This window comes from Oncorhynchus gorbuscha, linkage group LG09 (assembly GCF_021184085.1).
Source record: "Oncorhynchus gorbuscha isolate QuinsamMale2020 ecotype Even-year linkage group LG09, OgorEven_v1.0, whole genome shotgun sequence".
Lineage (NCBI taxonomy): Eukaryota > Metazoa > Chordata > Actinopteri > Salmoniformes > Salmonidae > Oncorhynchus > Oncorhynchus gorbuscha.
In genome coordinates this window covers 81,866,711-81,879,191 of record NC_060181.1, presented here as the reverse complement: position 1 = coordinate 81,879,191, position 12,481 = coordinate 81,866,711, and the positions used below count along the sequence as shown (strand labels likewise).

The 12,481-nt window shown below is 43.0% G+C and overlaps 2 protein-coding genes across 2 annotated transcripts in view; one reads left to right on the top strand and one right to left on the bottom strand.

Annotated features, from left to right (window-relative positions):
• The window catches only part of xk (X-linked Kx blood group (McLeod syndrome)), a 33,852-nt gene extending 25,816 nt beyond the window's left edge, over window positions 1–8,036 (top strand). Inside the window, exon 3 of the mRNA XM_046363645.1 lies at window positions 6,093–8,036. Coding sequence (XP_046219601.1) covers window positions 6,093–7,018 — 926 coding nt within the window. The 3' untranslated portion in view covers window positions 7,019–8,036. The remainder of the gene's footprint in view (window positions 1–6,092) is intronic.
• The window catches only part of LOC124044151 (cystathionine beta-synthase-like), an 882,911-nt gene that overhangs the window by 255,094 nt on the left and 615,336 nt on the right, over window positions 1–12,481 (bottom strand). The window lies entirely within an intron of this gene.

Genomic DNA, 12,481 nt, shown 5'->3' with positions numbered 1-12,481 from the left:
CGTCCTCTCCCAGAAACATGAGGGTAGGGAGAGAGTAGTAAGCATATGCCAGTTGGCCACTATCAAAACAGTACTCAACTACCAAGAAGGAGCTTCTTGCTGTGGTAGTGTTTCTTTTTTTTTCAATTTAAAGTTTTATTAAGTTTTCTTGTTTTTCAATCAACCAACAAAAAGCATTCCACATTCACAGATGTGACAGGCTTTAAAAAAAGAAAAAGTTAAAAAAATAATAATACATTTGAAAAAATTAAAATATAATTAAAATTAATGATAAAGTCAAATAAAAGCATTTATTTTTCTTAATCTATATATTTTCCTTGGTCATATATATATACCTACATACATACATACATACATACATACACACATATACATACACACACACACATACGCACACATACTCAAAAACTAAATTAAAATAAAAACACAAAAAGAAATATAACACTTGCAGCAGCACTATCAAGGTTCTTATCAGCTATTTCAAGCATTCGCTGAGACGACGGGCCAATAATTCATTTTTAGGTTTTACAGTACCTGTAACATGTACACAACATGTATCTGCGCATTTCCCTAGTCACCCCGTTCACTCTGTCCAGTTTGAAATATAGTTGAATAGTGGAGACCAGTCTATCAAACTTGGGCTGTCTCTTGTGGAGGTCATAAGTGAGCTTTTCAAGAGGAAGAAAGTCAACAATCTGGTCAATCCACATTTTAAATGTAGGAGAGGTATTAGAGGCCCACAATAGAAGAATACATTTCTTAGCAAAGTATGTAATAGTCATAAGCAAATTTTCTCTGTCAGGATCAAGAACAAAGTCCTGCTGGGCATTAAGAAGATAGATACACGGGGTCATATCAAACTGTACCTCTATTATTTTCTGTGCAGCAGTATGTACAGATTGCCAGAATCTGGCAATCTCCCTACAGCTCCAAAATACATGCATATAGGTTCCACTTTCAGAGGTATATCTTTTACATTTAGGAGACATATCTGTTTTCATTCTATGGAGTCTCAAAGGAGTATAATAAAATTTGTACAAAAAGTTGTATTTAGATTCTTTCATTTTTACACTGGTAGAGGAGCAGTATACCCTGTCGCAAACCTCCGCCCATAACTCATCACTGATAGTCAGACCAAGGTCCTTTTCCCAGATTATTTTCAAAGGAGTAAAGGGAGGAGCTTCCTTTCTCAGAAAGGAGTCTATAGATGTAAGATATGTTGCCTTTAATGGATTGTGCTATGACAAGAAGGGTTTCAACTTCATTCAACTGAGTTCTAAACCTCCTCTTGGAGGTAAATGAGGAAATTACATGTCTAATTTGAAGATATAAAAAAAAAGGGATCTTGGCACATCGAATTCACTGCAGAGCTCTTGAAAGGATTTCAGTGTAGTGGTTTTCTGATGAAATAGGTCTGAAAAGGTCCTGATTCCTAGAGTATGCCAAAGATTAAAGTTGGCATCCCTCAGGACTTTTGGCAAGTCTGGGTTGCCTACTATAGGCGAGTGAGAACATATTTGGGAGGAAATTACCAGGTATTTCTTACAGTCCCTCCTCGCTAGTAGGGTGCTGTAAATCACAAAGGTTTTGGCTATGTTGCCCACTTCACTAAAGTTACTAATGAATATAATTGAGCTTAAGGGCAATGAACCACAGGATTGGGCTTCTATCTGAATCCACGTTGACTCTTGTCTGTTTGTGATCCATGTTAGCATGTTGCGGATTTGGGCAGACCAGTAGTACAATTGAAGGGAGGGAAGGGCAAGACCACCTTTAGATTCAGGTTTTGATAAAGTGGAAAACTTGATCCTAGGTTTTTTATTGCCCCATATAAATGTGGTGATGCTTTGGTTAGTTGTTTTGAAGAAGGAAACTGGGAGATAGCATGGGAGCATCTGAAATGTGGTAGTGTTTCTTAAACATTTCAAACACTTTCTGCTGGGAAGGAAATGTCTACTGAGAACTGATCACAGCTCACTGAGGTGGCTGAGTACCTGAGGTACAGTTAGATAGGTGCCTAGAGAATCTGGAGCCGTAGGAGTATGATATTGTCCACAGGCCACTGCACAGTAATGCAGATGGTGTGTCATGCCCACACACAGATAGAGAGTGTAGACTCTCTGAGAGCCAATTTGAGAGTCATCGTAAACAAGCCTCAGGATGTCACTATTGAGCCTGCAGTCAGAGCTCAAACAAGCTCCCACAAATGCAGCTTTCCTGTTGGAAGCACAGGATAGAGACCCAGTGGTCTCCCAGTTAAAGACATGGAAAAAAGGTGGTAGAGCAGAGCTGGAATCTGAGCCAACGTTCAAGCGTTTCAAACAAGTGTGGGGGGCATTACATGTGAAGAATGGAGTGTTATGCCTTTAGAGTTAACTATGAGACAGATGACACCATCTGGAGAGGGATTGTACCAGATGAGCTCGTACTGTACATGAGATACTTACCTTTATCCGCAATGATAGAACAGCAGGCCATTTAGGAGTTAATACGCTCACCAGTAAAATCAGAGCAAGATGCTATTGTCCAGGCTGGCAGAGAGCCATATAGCAGTGGTGTAAGGGCAGTGGGGAGCTGCATACAAATGACATGGTCCATCCCCCAGAGCACCCAGGACAAGTTCTGTCACAGGTTGCTCTTTCCAGAGGATATCTATAGACGTAATGGGTTCATTTACAGACTGGATGAGGTAACAAGCCCATTATGGTAGTGTCAGATTGCTTTACTACAGTAGGTTTGTCAGAGGCATATACCATACCCAATCAGGAAGCAGTAAGAGCGGACAAGAAACTGGTAGAGGAATTTGTGTTGAAGCTAGGTGTTCCTTGCTCAATCTATAGCGATCAGGGGCAACAAAAAAATCATCATTTTTTTTTCACCCCAATTGGCTGTTACAGTCTGTCTTGTCCCATCACTGAAACTCCCGTATGGACTCGGGAGAGGCGAAGGTCAAGAGCCGTGCGTTCTCTGAAACACAACCCCACACCATTGTGTCAGAGGAAACACTGTACAACTGGCAACCGTGTTAGCTTGAATGCGCCCATCCCACCACAGGGGTCGCTAGAGCACAGTGGGACACAGACATCCCAGCCGGCCAAACCCTCTCCTAACACAGATGATGCTGGGCCAATTGTGCGTCGCCTCATGGGTCTCCCGGTCACAGCCGGCTGCGACACAGCCCGGTATCAAACCAGGATCTGTAGTAATGCAGCTAGCACTGCGATGCAGTGCCTTTGACCGCTGCACCACTCAGAAGGCCCAGGGTTTTAGAGAGATATACAATATTTTACAAATTAACAAAAAATAACTACTTAGTACAACCCACAATCAGATGGTTTATGGGGAAGAAAACAGAACTCTGATCAACATGCTATAACTTTTAGTTGATGACAATCAGAGAAATTGGTATGAGATTCTCCCATATTTGATTATGTCATACAGGAGTAGTGTTCAATCTTCCACAGAGTTCACACCATACAAGGTGCTGCTGGGTACTGAAATGACTACCTGTTGATGTGGTTATGGGAACACAACAAAATGAAGGGAAACAATATGTTTCTCAGTATGTACAAAAGGTACAAGCGTATTTAAGCACTGTAAGGGCCACAGGTAAACACAAGCAATACTATGGTCTAAAGGTGACACCCCAGAGGTATGAGAAAAATGACTATGTGTGGCTTAGAGCCTACCAGAGGAAAATGACTATGTGTGGCTTAGAGCCTACCAGAGGAAAATGACTGTGTGGCTTAGAGCCTACCAGAGGAAAATGACTATGTGTGGCTTTGAGCCTACCAGAGGAAAATGGAGTTGTCACATAAACTAAGAAAGAAAATCAAGTCAAACTGTCAGATGTACCATATGAAGTAGTACAGTGTAATGGACCTTATCATGCCGTGGTACACTACAACATGCTAAAACAACTGAAATGTGTCTTCTGCATTTCACCCAACCCCTCTGAATCAGAGAGGTGCAGGGGGCTGCCTTAATCAACATCCGGGAGCAGTTGTTTATGGGTGTTAACTGCCCTGCTTGCTCTTAGGAAGAACAGCACATTTTTCCACCTTGCCGGCTCAGAGATTCAAACCAGCGACCTTTTGTTTACTAGCCCATTACTCTTCACTGCTCGGCTACCTGCCACCCTGCCATTGGGGTGGCAGGTAGACCAGTGGTTAGAGCATTGGGCCAGTAACTGAAAGGTTGCTAGATCGAATCCCTGAGCTGACAAGGTAAAAATCTGATGTTCTGCCCCTGAACAAGGCAGTTAACCCACTGGCCATCATTATAAATAAGAATTTGTTCTTAACTGACTTGCCTAGTTAAAAGAAGGTTAAATAAAAAAAATATAGAGGCTGTTAATGTGTCAGCTGAAAAGTAACTCGGCACTGTCAGGACCGAAAGCTCAGTCAAAGACACAGTGACTCCTGTAAACACTGAAATGCCCTGTGAACCTGCAGGAGAAAGTGTTTTGTGAGACGGGTCAAGCACCTGAGTCAGCAGAAGGTCATATGGGTCAGGGAGGTATCACTATTAGGAAGCCTGTTTGGCAGGAGGGCTTTGTGTTGAACACGGTTATATATATACACAGGGTGCGTTTTAGTCTGAGAAGGTTGTAATGTAATGTGTGTACACATTTGAATGTCTCTCAGCCTATTTCACAATGTTATGCAAATGCTGTATGTGATGATGCTGGGGGATTGCTGAGTCACAGTGAGTTTGGAGAGGCGCTTGTGTTCGTTGGGTTAGTGCTGGGGTGTACTGTGTTCATCCATATAAACAACAACTTCATTATTTCATGGGAAATCATGGTCCTAGACTGTTTATGCTAGTTAACAAACTATGTGTGAGTTTTGGTGGCTTTACAGGCTGTTTACACTATGTACAGTTAGTGAATGAATGAACAGTCATATTAATTAAGATCTCAGCCTCAAATGACAAAACAATATTGAATGGAATGGAATATTCTGAATGCGCTCTCTCTCTCTGTCTCTCTCTCTCTCTCTTTCTGTCTCTCTCTCTCTCTCAATTCCCAATTCAAGGGCTTTATTGGCATGGGAAACGTGTTAACATTGCCAAAGCAAGTGAGGTAGATAATATATAAAGTGAATATATAAAGTGAAATAAACAATAAAAATTAACAGTAAACATTACACATACAGAAGTTTCAAAACAATAAAGACATTACAAATGTCATATTATATATATACAGTGTTTTAACAATGTACAAATGGTTAAAGGACACAAGATAAAATAAATAAGCATAAATATGGGTTGTATTTACAATGGTGTTTGTTCTTCACTGGTTGCCCGTTTCTTGTGGCAACAGGTCTCAAATCTTGCTGCTGTGATGGCACACTGTGGAATTTCACCCAGTAGATATGGAAGTTTATCAAAATTGGATTTGTTTTCGAATTCTTTGTGGATCTGTGTAATCTGAGGGAAATATGTCTCTCTAATATGGTCATACATTGGGCAGGAGGTTAGGAAGTGCAGCTCAGTTTCCACCTCATTTTGTGGGCAGTGAGCACATAGCCTGTCTTCTCTTGAGAGCCATGTCTGCCTACGGCGGCCTTTCTCAATAGCAAGGCTATGCTCACTGAGTCTGTACATAGTCAAAGCTTTCTTTAATTTTGGGTCAGTCACAGTGGTCAGGTATTCTGCCGCTCTGTACTCTCTGTTTAGGGCCAAATAGCATTCTAGTTTGCTCTGTTTTTTTGTTAATTCTTTCCAATGTGTCAAGTAATTATCTTTATGTTTTCTAATGATTTGGTTGGGTCTAATTGTGCTGCTGTCCTGGGGCTCTGTAGGGTGTGTTTGTGTTTGTGAACAGAGCCCCAGGACCAGCTTGGTTCATCTCTCTGTAGGTGATGGCTTTGTTATGGAAGGTTTGGGAATCGCTTCCTTTTAGGTGGTTGTAGAATTTAATTTCTCTCTCTCTGTCTCTCTCTCTCTCTCTGTCTCTCTCTCTCTCTCTCTCTCTCTCTCTCTCTCTCTCTCTCTCTCTCTCTCTCTCTCTCTCTCTCTCTCTCTCTCTCTCTCTCTCTCTCTCTCTCTCTCTCTCTCTCTCTCTCTCACTCTGTCTCTCTCACTCCCAGGCACCCTCATGGTGATCTCCCTGCTGTCCATCGTATATGGTGCCCTGCGCTGCAACATTCTGGCCATCAAGATCAAGTATGACGACTATGAGGTGGACGTGCGTCCCGCCGCCTACCTCTGCATATTCCTGTGGCGCAGCTTCGAGATCGCCACGCGCGTCACCGTCCTGGTCCTCTTCAGCTCCGTACTGCAGCTCTGGATCCTCCCTGTGGTTCTGCTCAACTTCTTCCTCTTCTTCCTCTACCCGTGGGTGCTGTTTTGGCAGAGCCACTCACCCTTCCCGGAGAACATCGAGAAGACGCTAACCCGGGTGGGCACCACCATCGTCCTCTGTCTCCTCACGTTCCTCTACGCAGGCATCAACATGTTCTGCTGGTCGGCGGTGCAGCTGAAGCTCAACGACCCAGACCTGATCAACAAGTCCCAGAACTGGTACCGCATGGCCGTGTACTACATGCTGAGGTTCGTGGAGAACGCCTCTCTGCTTTTGCTGTGGTACATCTACAAGACAGACTTCTATAGGTTCATCTGTGCTCCGTTGTTAGTGCTGCAGTTGCTGGTGGCCTACGCTATGGCCATCTTCTTCATGCTGGTGTTCTATCAGTTCTGCCACCCCTGTAGGAAGCTCTTCTCCTCCAATATGACCCAAGGCCTGTGGGACTGCTCCGCCCTGCTCTGTTTAGTCTGCTACGCTCCTGACAGGGACGCCGTCAGGCCAATAGAGAAGGCTGGTCTGGACCCTCTGGCCCCCGACCCCACCCCCCACACGGAGACAGCCAATGACACGTCATATGATGTGGCCAATGACACGGCATACACCATGCCCAATGACACAATGACCTATGACATGCCCAATGACACGACTCATGAAGTGTTGAGCGAGATGAACGGCGACGTAAGCCACAGTCTGTCCAGCAACACTTAAAGAGCTGTGATTGGTTGTGTGTAGGGTAGGGCTGCACGATATGGGCAAAAACTCGAATTGTGATTTTTGGACCAAATATTGTGATTGTGATTTGACTTGCGATATAGATACAAAACCTTTGGCTGAACTGTTGGAATCGTTGAAATAGAATGACTTATATTAAGAAACAAAGTGGAAAGTAGCGTTGGCCTTGTTTGGAACTGTTGACTGCATTTGACCTAACAGAACAGCATGCAAATGTATAGTGGGAAGCAGTCGCAATAGTAGAGGGAGAGAGATGACAAACAGAGGCAACTATAAAAACGGACAATACACACAGCTTAGTGCCGTTTCAAAATATTGCATGCGATATGGATCTCTTGCGATATGGCTTTTGCAAATGTCAATATTGTGATTTGATGTGAATTCTATTAATTCTGCAGCCCTAGTATAGGGTCAGGAGTGTTCCTAAACTTGTGACTGAACCAGGAAGAGGCTTTCCTGTTCAGGTCATGTGGTCTGGAAATACTCCTGGTCCTAGTTATGTGCCATTCAGAGGAAGGTGGACACAGAGCAACATTTGCTGTACTGTCTCCTTCTGTAAGTGCCATATGAACCCCTCTGTCCTACCTGTCAGTTTACACTGAACTAGGGTTGCAAAATTCTGGGAACTTTTCAAAAATTCCCTGGTTTGCCAGGAATTCTGGTTGGAGGATTCCCCTATTTCCGGTTTATTCCCTCGTAATTCCAGGAATCTTCCAACCAGGATTTCTGGAAAACCAGGGAATTTTGGGAAAGTTACTTGAATTTTGCAACTCTACTCTGAGCCGTAATCTGAACCATACTGTGAACCATACACTGAACCATAATCTGAACCATAATCTGAACCATACTCTGAACCATAATCTGAACCATAATCTGAACCATACACTGAACCATACACTGAACCATACACTGAACCATAATCTTAACCATACACTGAACCATACACTGAACCATACTCTGAACCATAATCTGAACCATACTCTGAACCGTACACTGAACACTGAACCATACACTGAACCATACACTGAACCATAATCTGAACCATACACTGAACCATACACTGAACCATACACTGAACCATACACTGAACCATAATACACTGAACCATAATCATAATCTGAACCATACACTGAACCATATACTGAACCATACACTGAACCATACTCTGAACCATAATCTGAACCATACACTGAACCATACACTGAACCATAATCTTAACCATACACTGAACCATACACTGAACCATAATCTGAACCATACTCTGAACCATAATCTGAACAATACTCTGAACCCTATGATCTTAACCCCATACCCATAACCTTATTCTACTGTGTGTCTCTAACCAAATCATTTGAATGCTATCATTCTGTTTAACCCTTAACCCCGTTCTGTTACCAAACCCCAAAACTGTAACCCCTTACTCCCCTAACCAATGCTGCAAAGGCAGTATCCCCTTGCCATGGAGAGAGACTACAGCTTCACTGTCAGTGTATAATGGAAGAACAGGCAATGTATGATATCATCCACCAGCCGGCTCTCTCTGAATTTAGCCAGGGGATGAGGTTAGGCAATGTACAGTGATGCTGACGAAGTAGTTCTTGTGAGAATGTCCTTACGCAGTCCATGATGTTTATTCTACCTAAGCCAGTATTACCGACCAACTACAGACAAATCATTGGATGTAGGGATTCTTCAGCAACGGACTCAACGACTGACATAGTATCAGTGTTTCAGTGTTGAACAGACTTTCCTACAACCAAAATGTAACTTGTCTGCAGCCTTTTCTATGGAAGTCAAGTCCTGGCGGTATGGACAGAACGCTACACTCAGACAGATTAAACTGGTCCAAAGTGAGTCTGCCACAATAGCTTTTCTAATGAGGTTTCCTAATTTGGTTATGCATTTCATAGAACTAAATACTTGTCTATACAGTCACTCACATTAATCAATCAATCAAATGTATTTATAATGCCCTTTTTACATCAGCAGATATACAGAAACCCAGCCTAAACCCCCAAACAGCAAGCTATGCAGATGTAGCACGGTGGAGAGGGAAAAACTCCCTAAAAAGGCAGGAACCTAGAAGAAACCTAGAGAGGAACCAGGCTCTGAGGGGTGGCCAGTCCTCTTCCAATGGACTTATACATTGCATTACTACATTACTCATCAGAACTTACCAAGTATTTGGGATTTAGTGTATTTACAGTGTTTCACATTGGCATGGGGGTGTGCATGTACTGAACTGGACCTATCACCCACCAGCACCACATACACATTTGAAAGCTTTGTGTGGTGTAATGTAAATATTGGGTTGGGTTTACTGTTTTTTCCTTCGTACACTCTACTCTTACGGCTGCGACCAACACTGCTTTTATACTTCCTTGAAAAAGATCTTTAATCATTGATGTGCTGCTTCTGTGGTGTTTCGAGGTGCTTGTGACAAGGGTGACAGTGATTTCTAAGCCAGCACTAGAGTACATGTAAAGAGACCCATCTCTCATCAAACAGACAGGAAACACATAACTTTATTTCAGACAGTAAACACCAAGTGTTTGTTTAACCATTTATTATAAAAGATTTCAATACAAGCAATACGTTAGTCTTGGCATTAGAGGCTCTGCTCCTTCGGGGTAGCTCACTGCCTGAGCATGCATAATGTTAAGATAATAATAATTACAGGCAGAGAGAAAGGTATTCTGTACCATTCCCCCTGCAGGAAGGGAACAGAACCAAGCAGGTGGACACTGGTGGGAAAGCAGAACACAGACATGCATGGCGAGTAACGCATGTCATAGCAATAGCATGTCATAGCAATAGCATGTCAGCAGGAACACCAGTGCATAGTTTGTGTGCGGCAGCCATCAGTGAAAGTGTGTGTAGAGTCTGGTGGACTAAATAGACTGCCATATTAATGTAGAGAGATGAATCTAATGGGTGCAATATCAGCTACGGTTGCGCTTGGCGTACTGAACCCATCGCATGACCACGGCCACCGACGCACTATCTGGGCGCCTTCGAGCGGATCACATTTGTCAAGTCGGTGACCATCATCACCACCTTTCAAAGTGTGTTGCATTATAGAGACAAAAATTGTCCGACTTGCATGAACTTTACAACAACCATGTGATCAAAGGTCATAAAGTTTCAACTGCAGTTGACTTTGATTTTCTGCAGTTACTCCTCACCAGCTGCAACTTGTCGCCATCACCTGCATTGTGGGAGTCACTATTTGTCAACCAATCATGACAATATTTTTGTTTGACCCATGCAAACAGGACCATAGATGTGACTAAACAGGAAGCAACTTTGCTACGATTCATATGTACAGTGCATTTGGAAAGTATTCAGACCCCTTGACTTTTCCCACATTTTGCTACGTTACAGCCTTATTCTAAAATAGATTCTTTTCACCTCATAAATCTACACACAATACCCCATTTTGACAAAGCAAAAACTGGGTTTTAGAAATGTTTGCAAATGTATAAAAAAATATATATATATAATTTACATAGGTATTCAGACTTTTTTTACTTTGATGAAGCACCTTTGGCAGCGATTACAGCCTTGAGTCTTATTGGGTATGACGCTACAAGCGTTGGACAGCTGTATTTGGGGAGTTTCTCCCATTCTTCTCTGCAGATCCTCTTCGAGATCTGTCAGGTTGGATGAGGAGTGTCGCTGCACAGCTATTTTCAGGTCTCAGAGATGATCGATCGGGTTCAAGTCTGGGCTCTGTCTAGGTCACTCAAGGACATTCAGAGACTTGTCCCGAAGCCTTTCCTGTGTTGTATTGGCTGTGTGCTTCGTATCGTTGTTCTGTTGGAAGGTGAACCTTGTCCCCAGACTGAGGTCCTGAGAGCTCTGGAGTAGGTTTTCATCAAGGATCTTTCTGTACTTGGCTCCGTTCATCTTTCCCTCGACCCTGACTGGTCTCCCAGTCCCTGCCTCTGAAAAACATCCCCCAGAGCATGATGCTGCCACCACCATGCTTTACGGTAGGGATGGTACCAGGTTTCCTCAAGACGTGACACTTGGCATTCAGGCCAAAGAGTTCAATCTTGGTTTCATCAGACCAGAGAATCTTGTTTCCCATGGTCTGAGAGTCTTTGGGTGCCTTTTGGCAAATTCCAAGTGGTCTGTCATGTGCCTTTTACTGAGGAGTGGCTTCCATCTGGTCACTCTACCATAAAGGCCTGTTTGGTGGAGTGCTGCAGAGATGGTTTACCTTCTGGAAGGTTCTCCCATCTCCACAGAGGAACTCTAGAGCTCTGTCAGAGTGACCATCGGGTTCTTGGTCACCTCCCTGACCATGGCCCTTCTCCCGCGATTGCTCAGTTTGACTGGGCGGCCAACTCTAGGAAGAGTCTTGGTGATTCCAAACTTCTTCCATTTAATAATTATGGAAGGACCTTCAATGCTGCATAATTCTTTTGGCACCCTTCCCCAGATCTGTGTCTCAACACAATCCTGTCTCGGAGCTCTCCGGACAATTCCTTCGACCACATGGCTTGGTTTTTGCTCTAATATGCACTGTCAACTGTGGAACCTTATATAGACAGGTGTGTGTCTCTCCAAATCATGTTCAATCAAATGAATTTACCACAAGTGGACACCAATCAAGTTGTAGAAAAATCTCAAGGATGATCAATGGAAACAGGATGCACCTGAGCTCAATTTGGAGTCTCATAGCAAGGGGTCAGAATTTTTTATACCCACCTTTATTTAACCAACAAGTTCTCATTTACAACTGCGACCTGGCCAAGATAAAGCAAAGCGGTGTGACACAAACAACAACACAGAGTTACACATAAACCAACGTACAGTCAATAACACAATAGAAAAATCAATGTACAGTGTGTGCAAATGTAGAAGAATAGTGAGGTAAGGCAATAAATATGATGTAGAGGCAAAAATAATTACAATTTAGCATCAACACTGGAGTGATTGATGTGCAGATGATGATGTGGAGGTGGGGATACAGGTGTGCGAAAGAGCAAGAGGATAAATAACAATATGGGGATGAGGTAGTCGGGTGTGCTATTTACAGATGGGCTGTGTACAGGTACAGTGATCGGTAAGCTGCTCTGACAGCTGATGCTTAAAGTTAGTGAGGGAGATATAAGACTCCAGCTTCAGTAATTTTTGCACTTCTTCCAGTCGTTGGCAGCAGAGAACTGGAAGGAAAGGCAGCCAAAGGAAGTGTTGGCTTTGGGGATGACCAGTGAAATATACCTGCTGGGGCGCATGCTATGGTTGGGTGTTGCTATGGTGACCAGTGAGCTGAGATAAGGCGGGGCTTTACCTCGCAAAGACGTATAGATGACTTATGGAAATAAGGTATTTGTTTTTGCAAACATTTCTGAAAACCTGTTTTTGCTTTGTCATTATGGGGTATTGGGTGTAGATTAATTAGAATTGTTTTTTAAAATCGGTTTTATA